Below are 19,991 nucleotides of genomic sequence, written 5' to 3'. Positions count from 1 at the left end.
AAATTCTACACATTACATCTGTTTAAATTCAGATGTGAATTTAGTCACATGGTCAGAACTTAGTCACATGGTCATCAATATCTTTGAGGAACCCTGGGAATGCTATATTTTATTTGCATTTATTTCTAGTCTGAGTAATACCAAGGTTCTGTTATTAAGGAAAGAGATAAGACTGGATATTGAGTAGAATCTATGACAAAATTATTGATATGGTAGCTAGTATTAAGAAAAATAGCTCTCCCTTTTACTTTTGTGTCAACTGGTTAGTTTGTAGTGAAATGAAATTTAACTAACTAACAAGCAATGTATTCACAGCAAAAATGGCCTGATTCTATAGGAAATTTTGGTACAATTACATCACAAGATAAGAAAATATTACACAGCTAAAGTCAAGTGAGAAAAGGAAAATTTTTTAATGGTTTAGATGTTTAAGAACAAGCAATGCTCTGGAAATGTCTTATCTCTTGAATCAGCAGTACAAGCTATTTGAAACAAGACCTAGATAACAGGTCTCATTCTGTGGTTTTTATCATTCTAAAAAGTTTTGAATTCTTATAAGCTATGTGTCACAGTAAACAGAGGTTCTCAAGTTAGGAAATCAGTTAAAAGAATTTTACTCCTCTCTGGACATAAATATTCATTGGGAAATTTTCCATTGGCATCCCTAGTACTCTCTTCATTGCTCTCAATATTAATAATAGAAATATCCTATATAATAAAAGCCTAATATGCTAAGTGTCCAGTCGTCCAGGCAACCAATCAAAGTGTAATGTGCTAATGATATGCTAAGGCTACTCAACCACTCACTATGACATGCACTGACCACCAGGGGACAGATGATCCAACTGGTAGGTTTGCTTGTTGCTGAGGTCCGGCTGACTGGGACTGAGAGAGATGGGCCAGACATGCCCTGGAGCCCTCCCGCACTCCCTCCCCGGCTGGTCAACCTCCTGCGTCCCTCCCTGGCCCCAATCGTGCACCGGTGGGGTCCCTTAGCCTGGTCTGTGCCCTCTCACAATCCAGGACCCCGTGGGGGATGTCGGAGAGCCGGTTTCAGCCCAATCCCGTAGGCCAGGCTGAGGGACCCTGCTGGTGCACAAATTCATGTACAGGGCCTCTAGTTCTGAATAATTATGAAATCAAATATTGTTCCAAGTGTTGTATGCATTATCACATTTACACCTCACAAGGATCCCTGACTTAGCTACTGTTATTATCATAATCTCCTTTTTCTAAAGATGAGAAAACTAGAGCCACAAAACATTTAATAATTTACTCTGGTTGGTAAAGGGAAGAGCTGTATGAAAATCCAGTAGTTTCAACTTCAGATGCTGTAGCCTTAATCACCTCACTTTATTCCTTGCTACACCACATGGCAAAGGAGAGCACAGATGTGAGGGAAATTTTACAAGGGTACAAAAGGTTCTGAAAAAGCAGACAACTTAAGTCATCATTTTCTTTTAAATTGACATCCTCATTGGAAAAACAGATGTACTTGATTATAAAAAGCATAAAAAAGAACCCTTGTGCACTGTTGGTGGGCTTTCAAATTGGTGCGGCCACTAAAGAAAACAGTATGGATGTTCCTCAAAAAATTAAAAATAGCCCTAACCAGTTTGGCTCAGTGGATAAAGTGTTGGCCCGAAAGGTCCCAGGGTCAATTTCGGTCAAGGGCATGTACCTTGGTTGTGGGCACATCCCCAGTAAGAGTTATGCAGAAGGCAGCTGATTGATGTTTCTCTCTCATCAATGTTTCTAATTCTCTATCCCTTTCCCTTCCTCTCTGTAAAAAAATCAATAAAATATATTTTAAAAAATTAAAAATAGAACTACCATATGCCATATGACCCACACATCTAGGTATATGAGAATCTAAAAACACTAATTTGAAAATATATACACCCCTATGTTCATTGCAATATTATTTTCAATAACTACAATCTTGAAGCAAGATGGATTTGAAAGTTAGTCAATAACATCGTATCAACAGAAGATGTGGCACATATATACAATGGAATATTACTCATCCATAAAAAAAGAATGAAACCTTGTCATTAGCAACAACTAATGGATCTAGAGGGTTTTATGTTAAGTGAATAAGTCAGACAGATAAAGACAAATACTGTATGATTTCATTTATATGTGGAATCTAAAAACCAAAACAAAAGGTAAAAACAAAAACAAAAGCAGATTCATAGTCATAGAGAATAAATTGATGATTGCCAGAGGAGAAGGGAGTAGGGTGAAGGCAAAAAAGGAAATAAAAGATACAAATTTCCAGTTACAAATCAGTAGGTCATGAAGATGTAATGTGTAGCTTAGGAAATTTTAGTCAATAACATCGTAAATATCCTTGTGTAGTGTTAGAAGATGACTAGACTTCATGGTGAAAACTTTGTTAGGCATGTAAATGTTAACTATGTTGTACACCTAAAACTATTATAATACTGTATATTAACTCTAGTTTAATGAAAATAAAAAAATTCAAACACTAAAAAATAATGTCACCAGTTTGCTTGGGAAATCATCTTTTTTCCTAGATTGGATTTTTAACTAAAAAAAAATAGATGTAACACATGATCTTTGTACAGAGATCCTCAACCAATGGTAAACATTATCAACATTTTTATATATGCTTTCAAAATGTTTCTGTGCCTGTAAATATGTATATGCATATTTATATATGTAAATAAATATCTGCAAATATATTATTAAAAGTTTTATACTATATGCAGTTTTTAAAAATTTTTACATAATAGGTATCACATATTTGTAAAATGTTAATAAATGCACATCTATGTACTTTTTCTCTTTTTATTGTTTTAATCTTAAAAATAATGGATTCTTTAAAAATGTAGACTTGCTCTTATACTATTTTTTCTTACTTCTTGTGTGTGTGTGTGTGTGTGTGTGTGTGTGTGTGTGGTACATCCCAAATCTATGAGTAGAAATAGAGATACACTTTCAGTTTTTCCCAGGAAAATCCTGTTGAAACTAGTCATTTTGTACAGATTGCAATATTACTGTAAGGAAAATAACAATAAAGCATCCTATCTAATAATATGCAAATTGACCATACCTCTGCTACACCCACAAGCCATGCCCACCAGCCAATCAGGAGCGAGTATGCAAATTAACCCAACCAAGATGGCTGCGGCCACAGAGAGAGCAGGAGGCTTGGGTTTCCCAGCAATGGAGGAAGCCAAGCTTTCCGCCTGCCCTGGCCTGCCTTGGCCTCCACTTAAGGCTACTAAGTTTCAATTATAGAAGATAAATAAATCCCAACAAAAATGGCAGCAGCCCCGGAGCTGGAGAGAGCAGGAGGCTTGAGATGCCCCTGGAGCGGACATCCCTCGAGGGTTCCAAGATTGGAGAGGGTGCAGGCTGGGCTGAGGGACACACACCCCCAGTGCACGAATTTCGTGCACCGGGCCTCTAGTATTTTATAAATTAGTATAGACACACATTCAATTCATTGAATTAGGCAGATTTAGAAACACAAAATTTAACACAGAATTTGTACAAGTTATTATAGTCTTCTCTCTCTGCCAGTAAAAGAACTTGTAAAAATGCAAGCTGCTTGACTTTTTCCAAAGGTGTAATTTTACTTTTGGGGGTTATCACTTCATAAGGTATATAAATGTATAATTCCTATGTTGCACACTGTATTGTAAGTCAACTGTAATTGAAAAATAAATTTTAAAAATATTTTTCTTGAGAAGTGACCAAAATTAATGAGTTTTGGGATTCCAGTGGAAGGAAAATTATCTATTACATATTCTGCAAAGGGCAAATTCATTTGGGAGTACATAAATCCAAGATTAAAACAAATCTATGCATTTTAGGAAGAATGCTGAGAGACATACAATGTTTATAAAATTTATAACTACATTTTCAATTCTCTATGAGTTCTACATGTGTCTATTTTTTTTCCCCATATTAATTAACAAATACTTTCTGGCCATGAAATTTGAGCTCATACATTCAGAAAGGTCTGGGAAGTATATGACATACAAAGACTAGCTTCTGAAAGGTTAAAGTGGATGGTGCACATGGGTAGGCTAAATAGCCATCTCAAACAGTGGTTAAATAAAAATTGAATTTATTTAGAGGCCTGGTGTACAAACTTTGTGCACTGGGGGGTGTCCCTCAGCCCAGCCTGCACCCTTTCCAATCTGGGACCCCTCAGGGGATGTCTGACTGCTGGTTTAGGCCTGATCCTGGATCAGGCCTAAACCGGCAGTCAGACATCCCTCTCAAAATCTGGGACTTCTGGCTCCTAACCACTCACCTGCCTGCCAGCCTGATCACCCCCTAACCGCTCCCCTGCTGGCCTGATTGATGCCTAACTGCTCCCCTGCTGGCCCAATCACCCACAACTGCCCTCCCCTGCCGGCCATCTTGTGACGACGTGGGGGCAGCCATCTTGTGGTGGCCATCTTGTGACAACATGGGGAAGCCATCTTGTGTTGACGCAAAGGGCGAGATGCCACCTAGGCTTTTATTAGTATAGATAGGGGAAGGGATATCCAAAGGGAAGGGCTGCACAGCACCCAGCCAAGGGGATATTGATGGGGTCAATGATGACAGCACCCAGGAGCTGGAGTTTCATCCTTACATGCAGTCATTGGTGGGAAACTTGTCATCAGTGGGTTTGGGGGCTGAATTGATGGGTTTGGGATGGGGATGGAATGCAGGTGTGTGATCATTCAGGTGCCTTCAGGACAGTTTCCATTCCCTATATGGTCTGATTCCTGGTGTCCAGAGAGTTTTTCCTGATCTTTCAATCTCTTGTGTTGGGAAGCTTACAAAATGGCGTTAAGGATTGCATTGCCCTACTGGCCTAACAGTTTCTTTCTGGTTTAACCTATCCCTGCATATGAAAGACTGTACAGGAGTGGTCTCTACAAAAAATTAGTAATTTCTTCACTAATATTTAAAAAACTGTTACTGAACTTGGAAATAAAAACCTGTTGTGCTCATGGGAAAACAAAAAATAAAATCTATATATAATCCTAGCTTGGCTAAAAATGCATGAATGTTTAGACACTAAACTCATAACAGAAATATATCAAATGTGGATCATTAATAATAGAATCATATAATTCTTAGAAGAATGCATATGATATCCATTTTTAAGTAACAAGAGTTACTTAAAAGTTCAGCAACTCAGCAAGTGGTCATCGTACAATATTTGAATATGCAATAACTGGAGTGATGAAATGTAAAATAAAATGCAAAAACAATAAGGAAAGTAAAAATGTATTAAAGAAAGGTTAAGTGCATAGAAAAGATTGCCTGGACATAATTTAAAAATCAAGGATATAATATTTAATTACTATAAGTAGTAAAAACCTTTCATAGGATTCTACTTCAACCATCTAACTAAGATATATTATTTTTCTGAAATATTAAAATGTCAAATCTTATCCCGAAACCCTAAATTTATGAAGAATTAATAGCATACTGAAGTTTGACATGCTTCCTATTTTAGTGTCTGATGGTTGCAGATATCCTGTTTCCTGGTCTTCCCTGGAGAATACAGTTAGAGAGCCTCCATATTAATTCAGTGTAGTTCCGATTCCATTTATGCAACAAATTGGTTCCTGAAGGACTTAGTAAAAAGTGACTTTCTGCCACCCCCACCCAGACGTCTTTTTAGTACACTAAAGTAGCTCCCTATTTAAAGAAATAGCATTTGAGTCCATTTGTAACATGAGTTTCTTAGAGGTAAAATAAGTGTTTGCAACACACTAATTCACATGCTTTCTGCTGAAATTCATTTTTCCATCTTTCACATCTCCAATAAAACTTCCATCTGTATGAATGTACAGTCCCACCAGTTTATAATATCTCTGAACATACCTTTTTTTCATATTTGCATCCCTTAGTGGAGAAAATTTTAATCAGAGGTACACATCAGAATTTTTTTGAAAGTTTAAAATATATATATATATATACATATATATATACATATATATATACATATATATACATATATATATACACACACACACATATATATATATGTGTGTGTGTATATATATATATATATATATATATATATATATATATACCTGGACCCCACATCAAACCTACTGAATCAAGTGAGGAGAATAGAGTGAACATTTTGAAAAGGTTCTCAGGTAATTCGATTAGTTTGCCTTCCTTCGGTAAGCTAAAGAGAGCTCTTGTCTAGCCGTGCTAGCAAAGGTATTTGAGAAACAATTAGTGAAAGGAATTCTGTAATCTTCTAAATTCTTCCACATTGTTGAGGCCCAATTCAAGGCTTCTGTCTATTTAGCATCCCCCATTCTTCTCTAACTCTACCCTCATTCCTATCTATGTATATCACTGCTCTTCCACACTGTCATTATTGTTCAATAGGATAATCCTCTGTTTTATCCTGCCATCTGTTTATCCTGGGAATTACTTAAGTGTAGGGACTATTTTGTATTTCTTTTTATTTCTCCATCATCCCAAGTCCTCTATATCTCATATTTTATTTCTTTTTTAAATATATTTTTTTATTTATTTCAGAGAAGAAGGAAGAGGGAAAGAGAGATAGAAACATCAATGATGAGAGAGAATCATTGATTGGGTGCCTCCTGCATGGCCCTGACTGGGGATGGAGCCCGAAACCCAGGCATGTGCCCTGGGAATCAAACCTGGACCCTTCGGTCCACAGGTCGATGCTCTATCCACTGAGCCAAACCGGCTAGGGCTCATATTTTATTTCTTTTCTAGCACTTCTTACTACTGAAAATTATTTTATGTGTTGTGCCTTGTTTATTATGTGTATCCCCTTAATAGAATTCAAAGTCCTTAAAAACAAGGACCTAATGTCTAGAAGAGTATCTAGTTCTCCAAATATACTTGATGAATAAATAAACTACCCAGACGATTCATTTTTGTGTGTTTCCATCCTATCAAACCATCCACCGCCTTCAGCCCCATCTGTTTAGTCCTTGGTCTGCAAAAGCCAATCATGTTAAGACTATAAAGAGCAAATGATTTTATTTTACTAGTATGTCAAGGTACCCAACAATCAAGTTCATGTAAACCTCTTTATGAAGGTACTATAAATCATATATTCTTTAGCATGGATAAATTCCAAGGTGAAAAAGTTAAAAATTATAGGCATCTAAACGGAACTAAAGCATTTGCTAATAATACAGGAAACATTACTTATACATTAGAAAATTTCTTAATTTTAGTTTGGGGGTTCATGTATTTACTTATAAAAAGGGCCATGATGTAAAAGGGCACTATTCATAAAAACTTACGATCAATTATATGAACAAACACATCATTATACTTTGGTTATGTAGCACAGCTTTTGGCATGGGCAAAGTGAGTTTGTTTTCACTATATGTATAAAATATTATCAGGATCCAGACACTAGGCACCAAAATGAGTGGTTGGCTGGGAACATTTACTTTTAGGACTGCCCTTAACCTCATTCTAGGTGAGGGAGCCATCAATTTACCAGGATAAAGAAGAATTGCTTTTCTACTTAAATTTATTGAAATTGTTCTTCTTTGTCTGAGCTTAATATGCAGAATGTAAAGAATCCCACACTTACATGGGGTTGGTTTCCTTCTCCTGCATTATTCCAGAATGCCATGAGTCATCAAGTGGTAATGCCATTGTGATTCGATTATGATGCTCTAAGTTACCCTGTGATGCACATAAAATGTTCAAAATGGTTAGTCTTAATGTGAAGTAGGTACAGAGTGCATGGCTTGAAAATACTGAAGGAGATTATTTCACTTGCTCTGTGAGTAGCTCCATTTGTAAGAGTTTCTTAATTCTTTAATGGGATTAATATAATTATCATAATGTCATGGTTAGTAATAATAATTACCATTTCTTGAGTACTCACCAAGTGCTAGGATCTATGCTACTTGTTTATGTATCTTATCTCATTTGATCTGCTTAGCAGCAGATAGATATTTTTTATTCCTATTTTCAGATGAAGAATCCGAGTCTTTCAAATATTAAGTAACTCAGTATGTGGTAGAATTTGTATATGAAAATTTAATTGGATTGGATCTAAAGGTCATACTAAGCACGAGCCATTGTGGCCCTATGAGGCAATGCTATAGTCCACACAAATGTAAACTATCAGCCTCTAAATTTCCAGTTGCAATGTAAAGAGCCAACTTTCACTTCAAAGTAAAACATTTCTGATGACAGACATGCACAACTTGCTTTGACCTCCATAAGAAGAAAGCACAAGAAAGGGAGGAAGAACAGAATTAAAAAGAAATGGAAATCTAGGAGAGCAGAAAGGTGCAAAAGTGTAGGCTGATGGCCTGAAGTCTAAACAAAATCTCCACCATCTTTTGAAATTTGTGGGCAGGCTCTGAATCTCATCTGCCAAAAAAGATGACAATGCAGGCCCCTGCTTTACCCTCGAATGGGTGGTGCCATCTTTCTAGTCTTATTTTCAATTCTCAGTCACACCTTGTCACCAGGTATTCCTTCCATTTAAATTTTCTGCTGGGAAAGCTATTGAGCATATTCTCCATCTTTCTACAAAGCTTCCCATGATACGCATGGGCAAAATTGAACTGCATCCTTGTTTTCCATTGCACTCTGAATCCTTATCATCTGATGTAACAGGATTATTCTTCTGTTTGGCCCACAGCACATTGAACTCCTGGACAGCAGGGAGCTAGCTAGTCATCATTTAATCTTCCTCTGCACTGCTCCCCCGACCCCCAAATAAAAAAAACAAGTAGATTTCACAAAATATGCTCTCAATAAATGTTGAATAAGAGAGAAGGCATGAGTCATGACAATATTCTGCTCAATGTATCATTTAGCCTACTCAGTATGATACGCCATTAAAAAGTAGCATTTTAAAAGTTTCTCAGAATTAGGACACATGCTCTGTGACCACATTGCTAGAAAGCCTGCTTTACTGGAACCGTCAGGGGAAGAGATATGCATCTTCAGGACATGGAAACACGTAGAACAGTGCTTGTTTCTCTTAAGTCAAGAAAAATCCAGTTCTGAGGTTGTTTCTACATCACAGTTAGGCAAATTAAGCAGCTCTGGGTATAGTCTTGGGCACCACCCTTCATCCATATGCCAATATGCTGCCAGCAGAGATTATTCCTTTGTGCTAAGCTTTGCTCTCTCCAGAAACTCTCTTTTTAAAGATCAGTTTAGTCTAAATTCCTTTATCAGAGTAGAAAGATTCTAGAGTCAGATGAATGTGGATTTAAATCTGATGAATGTGGATTTAAATCTATCCGGCTGCTGCCATGACAGCTGTGTCAAGTCCTCCTTGCTTTGAAAGGCTGGCATTTGTCCTCCTTGTGAACTAGGGGCATGATACTTACCCAGCAAGGTTGTTGAGACGGTTTAATATTTCAAGTGTATAGTTTGGTGGTAATGAATGATTAATAAATCTCAATTTTGATGAGCGCCCTGGGTCATCTAACGCTATGGGAAGGGAGGTGGTTTGAAATTGTGGCCACTTCATAGTAGTGGGTGGGAAAGGGCCCTTGGTTGAGATATAAGGAGGTGCGCGCTCTCTGGTCATTTATTGAATTTCATTTATCCTTGTTAAAGACATTGGGCTATCTTATCTATCATTAAGTCCCTCGGTCTTAAAGTACTTTTACATCTTCTGTTCCAATGAATCCCTGGGATCTGCTTAATAGGAGGTTTTTCAGAGAGTTTGAAAAATTGGGACTTGGTCAGATACTGGGTCACCGACTCCACTCCCGCCCTCAAATAGGAATCTGATGTTCTCTCTGCTTGCGGCTAGGGGTTTCATTTCCTCTCAGCGGCTTTCTGTGCGCAGGGTAGGCGGGGTGCCTCCATCCGTGTGTGGTTTTGGGGTAGTAACCTCTTCTGGGGCGGCGGCCGCCTCCACCCACGGCGGTGGCCTTGACGTCACGGCACAGGCGATGCCCGAGTCCCCGCCCGCCCTATAAAGCCGCAGGTGAGCGCCGCGCCTCCCGTAACTTCGCACGCCTCGTGCCAGCACCCGAGTCGGATCCCGGAGAACCCGAGGCGAGCTCCCCGCGCTGCGTGCGGCGCCCCGAGCCCGGCGGGCCGGCGAGCACAGCCGCTCACTCCCCCCGTGTCCCCCCTGGTCTTCCACCCGCTCCTCCTCCTCCAGCCCGCAGCTCCCGATCGGGTTGCCCCAGAGACCGCGACGCCGCCGCGCCGAGGGACCAATGAGAGCCGCGCTGCTGCCGCGGGCGCCCGTGGTGCTGTCGCTGCTGATCCTGGGCTCAGGTGAGGACGTCCCGGCTCTGAGCTGCCCCGCGCTGCCGCCACTGCCCGCAAAGGCGGTCGCCTCTTGAGGTTTGCGGCGGCTCCTCCAAAAAAACTGCCCTTTGGGTTCCCAGCTCTCCCGCGGGAGGGACTCCCAGGAGCTCACTCCCCAGGGTTACTCCCTGGGAGGAAGAGACAAGCAGGCAGGTGCCCCGCCGTCCCAGGCCGGGAAGAGGGGAGGGTGCGGGAGAACCCGGACTGTGCTTGAAGTTCAGCCGGAGGAGACCTAGGAGGTCCTGGGATCCGAAGCCTCCGCTTCACAGGTAGAGGAACCAAGCGAAGCCCAGAGAGGTGACGTGACCTCCGCAGGGCTCAGAGTCGCTAAGCCCTGGACCCAGGCGTCTAGTCTAAATTCTGTCTAGCGATTTGGTGTTGACTTTCTTAGAGGGACCTCGTAGCGTCCCAGGTTGAAGTTCAAAGCACCAGTGTTTTCTTGAGATCTAAAGGATAAAGTCGGGGCCCCCTTACCTCGTTCCCAGTTTTTGTCTCAATGAAGAACAACAATAATAAAATTGACACTTAAGAATCATTATTAACTACCTTTTAATATTATTTTTTTACATTTTATGTACATTGGCTTTTGAAAAGGTGAGCACGTGTTAAGGAAATCTGATACTTGTATCTAGAACCTGTCTAGGGTTCTAGGTATAATGGGGCAGGTGGCATTCTAGCAACCAATTGCATTTGGTATGTGAAGAGATGGGAATATTTAGACAATACCTGTTAAGTGATTATGCATATTAGATTAATTTGCCTACTTGGCAGTATTTTTTTTTTTTGATGTGGAAATTAATGTAGACTCTCTGTGAAAAAGAAAACCTTGATGAAAGCAGCTCTGTAATTGGAACAGCTGAGTTTGCTTGTTGGCAAAACGTGGAGTTGCTTTCATGAGTGACGCAATCACTATAGCACATATGCAATAACTGCTTTGATATCAGAAGATAAACATTTCTCCTGAAAGCAGCTGACTGGCGAGAACGGCACTCTGCTTTACCTTTTCTTCCCTTGTTCTTTCTCCCATAGCCCATTATGCTGCTGGATGGGCCGGCAATGACACCTACTCGGGAAAAGGGGAACCCTTTTCTGGGGACCACAGTGCGGATGAATTTGAGGTCACCTCAGGAAGTGAGATTTCCCTTGTGAGTGAGGTGCCTTCTGATAGTGAACTGTCCTCGGGGATCGACTATGACTATGCAGAAGAGTATGATATTGAGAGGCAAATATCTGGCTATATCGTAGATGATTCAGTCAGAGGTGAGTAGAGGATAAGGCGAAAATGTATTCTATGCAGTGTGTGCTTGTATGAGCAAAGCTAATTCCAAAGAAAAGCCGCTCCCTGAATCTTCCAGTGGCTTTATGGTATGTATGGCTGTTGTATAGTCTGCTAGGTAAGCCACAAACGGAGATGGAAAGAGCTATATGAGGGCACATCCTATATGTCAAGATCGCTAATGTTTTATGGCTATTAAGTCTAATCTTCACAACAACTCTATGAATAGGAAATATCATTTTACAGATGTGATCATTGAAGCTTGAAAGGTTCAGTGTTCTGCTCAAGGTTCCATTAGCCAGCAAGCAGATGAGCCAGAATGAGAACTCTAATCTGTCTGATTCCAGATACTATGCTCGTTCCCACTGTGCCTCACAAACCCTGTTCTGAGAGACAGACACAGACACCTGCTAGTTCTGTCTACTCTGTTTCTCAGCTTCTGTTTCCTCTCCCACCACCACTCTTCCCTAAAGAAGTACATTCTAGCACAAGGGAACAGGGGAGGAAAGGGAAAGGAGCAATTGGACTTTAGCCTTAAGCACTAGGTGTTGAATGGGTAATTATAACCTGTAATTATAATAACATCTTCTGGAAATATTAAGGAACAGATGTGCATGGATTTTACATCACTAAAAATCACAATTTAACTCCAAATCCCATTTGTCTGCTCAATAATAGTGAGTCATAGTTTTCTTCTCTTTGTTAGCTTTAAAAAAGAGCATTTACTTAAAATGAGAGTATTTAAGTAGGGGGTAAAGATTGTTCATTAACCTCATATTACTTGAGTTTGAGAGCAGACAAGGTCATCAGTAAATCAGATCTAAATATCCTAGTATCATCCACTGTGAAGGCAGGGCATGAAGTCCCTTCTTTACTAACATTAGCTTCCTGGACTTCTCCCTCTCTGTCTGACTCTCAGAACTGGTGAGAGAGGGCAGGTGATGCCATAGGGACAGTGACCTGCTTAAGTGACAGGTGGGAAAAGCTTTAGTGAACACTCCACTTTACTCCCTTGCTTCGGAACTTGTACTTTGATGTATGGGTGGGAAGAGGTCCATTTATAATTCTTATCTTTGGTGAAATTATATTAGACCATTAAGATTCTAGAAACTGTTCTCTTAAAGATGTTTCCAGTTGTTAACATTTCAAAAGGTCAAATAAAATTTTAGTGGTGAAAATGGCTAGTGGTTAAAATTGCAGTACATTGTGTGATAAGAGTGAAAATGTTGGTTTAACTCCTTTGAAAGGCTATTAAATCCAATTAGTTATTCAGAATAGCAACTATTTGCATCTGTCTAAACTTTGTAATATGCCTGATAAAACGCAATTATAGCCATTTAAAATGTACCTATAAGAGAACTTATTCTAACTTGTGTTACCTTTTTTTATTATCAGAGGAAAGTTTCAGTATAAAAATTGAATAGCTACCTATTATACATAGCTCCTAATTTGACTATTCTTAATGCTGTTGTAATAACCTACTGAAATATTTATAATATTTCTTTGTTGTTTCTTTAATCACTAGGGTCTATCTTGATACCCTTCCCTATGTTTCTAATGTTTTCTACTTAGTGGATACTGTAGGACCATAATGACTAATGGGATTATGACATTGGCATTATGATAATTGCCTCTTGTCATTGAGCTTTGCTCAGTACTTGCTCAGATAAATCTATTCAGGGATTAGTATGACAAAATGCACAGCTCTAACATGAAAACTCCTCCTTTCTATATTTAGCATGTAGACAAACTATACCCTGCATAACTATGACAATGAAAAAACATTTCTGTAGATCTGGGAGTTAAGGTGAGTCTCTGAAGCATCAAGAACAAATATATCTGGACTCTTTTTTTTCAAATTGATTGACCACAGAAATGAACTCCCTGGAAGGTATTGATTAATTATAGTCCATTGTAATCTGGGGGTTGGAGAAAACTGATGATCTCTAATGTATAAGTTTCAGGTTTTTCCACCCTCAGGCAATGCACTCTAATTCCCAATTATGATAGTGAGCACTAGACCCATATGGATAAATAAAAGCCACACATATGCTCATGTCCCACTCTAATCAATGACATTGACCTTTTCCAAGAGAAAACATTATGGAGTTGGGAAATGACAGGCTTTAAAGTCCCAGCACCGCCATTTGCAAGTGGCATGTCCCAGGGCCAGTTATTTATCTTCACTCAACTTCTGCATCCGCATCTACGTATATCATCTGGGTAACAATACATTCTACTGTTATTTGAGTTTAATTTAATTAATGTCCAGTACTAAGAACTTGATATTTACTAGAAATTTGAAAACTGTTTAAAATATTTTATGGGTTTTCTTGGACAGGTAACTCATATCATCAATTATGATAATAATGACACAAATAAATTCAAAGTATGTTTCTAAGTGAATAAATAACAAAGGGGTTCAGATTTATAAGTGCCACACAATACATGTATTCTCTTTGCCCTATTATTGTGTATGAATTGTGTTAAATAAATGAGACAAATGTGGTGGTTATTCACATGAGCTCTCACTATTAGGATTTCTTTCTATCATGTCTCCAAAGTGATATTCAAAATGAAGAGAGACTCTTGTCAACAAATCTTTTTTTTTTTTTTTTTTTTAGTTGAACAGGTAGTTAAACCCAAGGGAAACAAAACAGAAAATGAAAATACTACAGATAAACCCAAAAGAAAGAAAAAAGGACACAAAGGTAGAAAAAATCGAAAAAACAAAAAGAAAAATCCATGTGATACAAAATTTCAAAATTTCTGCATTCATGGAGAATGCAAATATATCGAGCATCTGAAAGCAGTAACATGCAAGTAAGTTTTCCTAAATTATGTAGAGTTCTGTATTTCTAACACCATGTCTGAAACTTCCAGCTGCAGAAAACCATTTTCATATTTCCAATGTATAAACCAAAAGTCTGCAAACCTTTTCTTAAAGAACCAGACAGTAAATATTTTAGACTTCTTGGGTCAAGATTATGTATGTACTTATACAACAAATTAAAAAGTAACTGGGCAGCCCTGAGAGGTGTGGCTCTGTTGGTTGGGCATCCTCATGTGCACCGAAAGGTCGAGGGTTAGATTCTGAGTCAGGGCACGTGCCCTGGTTGCAGTCTAGATCCCTGGTAGGGGGCATGCAGGAGGTGGCTAATCAATGTTTCTCTTTCACATTGATGTTCCTCTCTGTCTCTCTCTGTCTCTCTCTGTCTCTCTCTCTCCCTCTCCCTTCCTCACTCTAAAAATCAATTTAAAATAATCAATTAAAATGTAAAAACCACCCAGCTGGCATGGCTCAGTGATTGAGCATCAGTCTATGAACCAGGAGGTCATGGGTTCGATTCCTGGTCAGGGCACATGCCCAGGTTGCAGGCTTGATCCCCGGTGGGGGGTGTGCAAGAGGCAGCCAATCAATGATTCTCTCATTGATGTTTCTATCACTCTCTCCCTCTCACTTCTCTCTAAAATCAATAAAAATATATTAAAAAAAAATAAAATAAAATGTAAAAACGATTTTTTGGCTTGTACACTTTAAAAACCCTGGCAAATGGCCAGATTTGACCCATGGGCTGTAGTTGACTGACCCCTGGTACATCATTTTACAACACAGGATTTACAAAATCTCTTTGTAAAAAATGACCTAAAGGTACTTTTCACATAATGTTGTTCTATCCTCCTTCCCCCCAAAAGCTGCTAGTACATGAAACAATAGTGGAATGTATTAGCTGCATAACAATCACTGAACTCATCAGCTGGTCATAAAAGGAGCACAAAGAATGAAAAGGTGTGTCTTCCTAGAATAACACCCAAACTAATCTCAACTTGTTCTTTTACGAATAGATCTTTGGCTCAAAAGCACTGTATGTCTTAAAATTTGAAGTACAAATACAAGGCGTGCCTTATTTTTTAAATATTAGAATTAAATGGCTATAACCTAGAAAGTAAGCCTAAAATATATAGAATGTTTTTAGAGATTATAATTTTGAAATGTGGGTTGTTTACAGATGTCATCAGGATTACTTTGGTGAACGGTGTGGGGAAAAGTCCATGAAGACTCACAGCATGGTTGATGGTGACTTATCAAAAATTACGTTAGCAGTCATAACTGCCTTTGTCTCAGCTGTGACCTTCGCTGTTGTTGCTGCTGTTATTATAATCCAGTAAGTATGGCATAACTTAAACATTTCTCATAAAATCATGCCAGGTTAATTTCAATATTTTTATTATAACATACTATCATATTTTAAATAAATTATTCTATTGGTGGCACATGATCTTTGGTTATATCTTTATACTCCATTGACAAAGATCACAGAATATGGTCCAAATTTATGTTCATTTGACCACCATAGAAATTTAATATGTAAAGGCCTTTTCCACAAAATGTAGACATTTTTTGAACTTGAAAATTGATCGTTTTGTTTCATGTCATATTTCTACTCAAGACTGCTTTCAAATTTCAGAGTTTTGATATATACTATGAGTATCTTAAGCTTAAGCAAACCTCCCAGAATCTAAGGCCTGGTTCAAAGTAGGTTGTCAGAGATACTTCTTTGATACTAAAAATCACAAAGAGCTTCAAAACAGGAGCCCTTGAAAAGATATGTCTTTGCTTTTATTAGAATGCAAAATTCCAAATTAGGAATTGTATAGCATGATCCTAATTTACTTAGAGCTTATGCCTATTTTGTTATGGTCAAATGCAATATGGGAACTCAATCATTAAAAACACACAACATTTCCTCCATATGGAATTATGGTATGGCGTAGGAAGAAGGGACAATTCTATTACTTGTTTCACTCCTGCAGTATCTTCTCTGTGCTCACAGTAACAGATTACATACTTCACTTCATGACCAATGAATGCTAGAACTAGACTGTTCCAGCTTGTAGACACTGGTGGGTATGTCAAAATGGCATTGTCTGTCAAACAGAAGTCAGTGAATTAAGGAAGCTGGGGGAGGGTGTGAATGGCTCTATGATGACTCATGTGCTACTGGAGCTTGGGAAAAGCAATAGACTCATTATTCTAATTTTAGGTCTTGGTAAATTACTTTAACAACTGGATTGTGTACATGATCCACCACTCTTGCCATTCAGGAAACAAGGGGTTATCTCTGCCATTGTTTACTATTATTTTAAATGCGGATCAGATAATGATAAAATGGCACATAAAAAAAAACAGTTTTATGGTGCACATAAAGTTTGATCTGTGGCTTAAATTTGTTTTGCACACCCTAGAAATGATTTTGATCTGTTAGTACCTCAAGCTAGATATGCAGATGTGTTTAGGAAAGATACCCTCAGACAAACCATTATTATTTGACATAGAAGGAGAGAAAGAAAAAAAAAAGTTGTCAATTAAAGATGTTTTGAAGTAATTATTTAAGCCTGTAATTATTCAAGTTGAAATATTTAATAATCCTTTGGAAAACATGAAAAAAACTTTATCATGTTGGTTTGGTTTGGTGTAGGGCATAATGTATAATGGTCTATAAAAGATACACAAAAAGGAATTCCCTGTACTCATGAAAACCCAAGTTAAGATATGATAAATAAAACTTTGATGACAGTAGAATGTTTTGTTCTCTGAAGGCTTCGAAAGCGATACTTCAGGGAATATGAAGGAGAAGCTGAAGAACAAAAGAAACTTCGACAAGAAAATGGAAATGCACACATCGTAGCATAAAATAAGATAATATTACAGGTTTGTATTTTAAAAAATATCATTAGATCACATACTATAATTTTGAAAAAAAAATATAGCATCTGTTAAGAAAAATGAGGAAAGTAAGTATTCTTAGTTATGGATACACTGTGAACATGGGCTACATTAAAGTGTTATTCTTTGAACATGAGGTGGAGTTCAATATTGAGAAAAGACTCTGTCCTTAGTATTATAAGGGATATAAACATGAGGGAAACATAGATGCTCTTATCAACAAACTTAGTGTTTAGTAGATAGAAAATTGGGTAAGGAACCAGAATACTAGGTGAAGTAAACTATGTGTCATGAGAAAGGAACCAATGTTGTTGCAAGGGACCATATTTCATCTTTTCTTATGGCTGAGTAGTATTTCATTGTATATATAGACCACATCTTCTTTGGATCCTGAGAATATCATACTAAGCTAGCTAAGTAAGACAGAAAAAGCCAAGAACCATATGATTTCACTCATGTGGGATATAACACTGAAAGCAGTAAATGAGCAAATGAGAAAAATAAAAACTTATAGTTGCACACAATGGTATGGTGGTTTCCAGTGGGAAGGAAGGTGGAGAGGCAGTCAAAGGTAAAGGAGATCAATTACATGGTGACAGAAGACTTGACTTTGGGTGGTGGGCACACAATGCAATATACAGATGATGTATCATAGAATTGTACACTGGAAACCTATATAATTTCCTTAACCAATGTCACCCCAATAAATTAATTTAAAAAAATGAAAGGAACCAATGGGATATGAGGAATTTCCAATGAAGGGGTAGAAGGAATCCAGTAGGATGCATTTACAGAGCAGGAGCGGATGGATATATCGGGTGGCATTGGAGTAAGCCTTAAAGGACTAATGAGATTGGGACAAGCAATTATAAAAGGAGAGGAAGATTAATGCTGTGAGATGTACTAGGTCATTTGGAAACTTGTGACATAGTCTAGTTCCGTGGTCGGCAAACTGTGGCTCGCAAGCCACATGCGGCTCTTTGGCCCCTTGAGTGTGGCTCTTCCACAAAATACCATGCCTGGGCAAGTCTATTTTGAAGAAGTGGCGTTAGAAGAAGTTTAAGTTTAAAAAATTTGGCTCTCAAAAGAAATTTCAATCGTTGTACTGTTGATATTTGGCTCTGTTGACTGAGTTTGCCCACCACTGGCCTAGTTCAAATGCATGTTGGGGGAGATTAGTTTGAAATGATAGGTTGAGCTCACATGATGGAGAGCCAAAGTCAGAGTGCTTGCATTACAAATGTGAGGTGGAGACAGCAGGTTGAATATTCTTTTAAAGAAACAGAGTAAGAAGGGCGAAGGGAGTGCAAATTTGAGAGAGCTTGGTTAGAGTATATATTGCAGTTTTTATTTTTAATTTTTTTTTTGTAAAGAAGATGAGTTGAGCAAGTTGGTAGGGAGAAGGTAAGAAAAGTATGGAGAGGAATATTTGATAGATAACAAAGTGAACACTAATGAAGCAAACTTCTAGAAGAAGAGGGAGGCAAGGAGCTCAAAGACACACTTAAAATCAGTCAGAAGAAGGAACTCTGTTTCCTCAGACATTTAGGAAAGATGTCCTACCCTTAAGTCATTTATTTTTTTTCCTTTGATGTGTTTAAGAATGACTTGAGATGCTTATTAAATATGCATATTCTTAAGCCAAATCCCAAATTGACTAAATCAGCATTTCCATTTTAAATTAACTCTAGATGCTTTCCTTGGGAAAATATTACATTTAACATTGGTATGTTGCAAGCCTATTACATAACTAACTCGGTAAACTCAGGAAATGGGTAATTATCCATGCCAATGCTATATTCAGGTACTTATGCATGAAAACATATTAACGTATGGGCTTAATGTGCTGATGCTAAGACTACCAACGTGAATGAGGGTGGATTTTTGTTTTTGTTTTAGTTCAACTGAGATTTCTTTTTCAATTTATTATTTTTTATTTTTATTGAATTGTTAAGGGTGACATTGGTTAATAAAATTATATAGGTTTTAGTTGTACAATTCTATAATACAGCATCTGTATATTGTATTACGTGCTTACCACCCCAAGTCATGTCTCCTTCAGTCACTATTTCTCCCCCTTTTACCCTCTTCTCCCTCCCCCTAAGTAGATCCCAGATGATTTTAGGTAAAGGAATATGCTGTGCTGGCATACAGTGGCTGCCTATTAACTAGTAGCTACTATTATTATGCTCCTCTACTAATTATCTTAAATTAACTGTATAACATAAATACACCGAGCCACTTAACCTTTGTTTGTAACTATGTCCACTGCATAGATTTGGTTACTGTTGTTGACTCTTATTAAGCAGAATTTGATGGAACAGGTTTAAGCATATGCAGCCTTCTACCTAAGTAGGCATGTAATACAGCATCTGTATATTGTATTGCGTGCTCTGAAACGCTTGTAGCATTTTTCATAAGACATCCTAGAAATAAAAATTGACAGAAATTCTGATTCTCTGACATATTCTTAAAGCTGTGTTGGAACTGAGCTTCTTTCTAACACTTTATTTTATTGTTGAACAGGGATCGGAGTCACTGCCAAGTCACAACCAGGAGTGATGAGTTGGTTCCTCTTTTCAGCGGATCATAAGAAAACAGAACGTTCTTGTTCTAATGGTTTTAAACTTTCAATTGTCACTTTTTATGCTAAGTCTTATGTCTGTATATAAAGATGCATGGAGAGAAAAAGTA

General features: G+C 38.1%; 1 protein-coding gene and 1 long non-coding RNA gene across 2 annotated transcripts in view; one reads left to right on the top strand and one right to left on the bottom strand.

The window, feature by feature from the left end:
* The window catches only part of LOC114232254 (uncharacterized), a 22,228-nt gene extending 12,635 nt beyond the window's left edge, over positions 1–9,593 (bottom strand). The window contains exons 1-2 of the long non-coding RNA XR_003618297.2: positions 9,354–9,593; positions 7,586–7,680 (exon numbers count right to left, since the gene is read on the bottom strand). This is a non-coding gene — a long non-coding RNA (uncharacterized LOC114232254). The remainder of the gene's footprint in view (positions 1–7,585; positions 7,681–9,353) is intronic.
* AREG (amphiregulin) lies at positions 7,738–19,991 on the top strand. The gene is made up of 7 exons (XM_008143679.3): positions 7,738–7,780; positions 10,143–10,260; positions 11,323–11,553; positions 14,194–14,392; positions 15,580–15,735; positions 17,171–17,282; positions 19,824–19,991. The coding sequence occupies exons 2-6, from the start codon at positions 10,200–10,202 to the stop codon at positions 17,262–17,264; spliced, it is 741 nt and encodes a 246-aa protein (XP_008141901.1). The 5' UTR covers positions 7,738–7,780; positions 10,143–10,199; the 3' UTR covers positions 17,265–17,282; positions 19,824–19,991.

This window comes from Eptesicus fuscus, chromosome 2 (assembly GCF_027574615.1).
Source record: "Eptesicus fuscus isolate TK198812 chromosome 2, DD_ASM_mEF_20220401, whole genome shotgun sequence".
NCBI classification, from domain to species: Eukaryota; Metazoa; Chordata; class Mammalia; order Chiroptera; family Vespertilionidae; genus Eptesicus; species Eptesicus fuscus.
The sequence above is the reverse complement of the archived record's forward strand: the minus strand, read 5'-3'. Positions and strand labels throughout refer to the sequence as shown.

Coding starts and splice junctions, on each gene's coding strand:
- AREG (XM_008143679.3), top strand. CDS start 10,200: ATGAGAGCCGCGCTGCTGCCGCGGGCGCCCGTGGTGCTGTCGCTGCTG. Junction 11,554..14,193: donor CGTAGATGATTCAGTCAGAG/GTGAGTAGAGGA, acceptor TTTTTTTTTTAG/TTGAACAGGTAGTTAAACCC. Junction 14,393..15,579: donor CTGAAAGCAGTAACATGCAA/GTAAGTTTTCCT, acceptor GGTTGTTTACAG/ATGTCATCAGGATTACTTTG.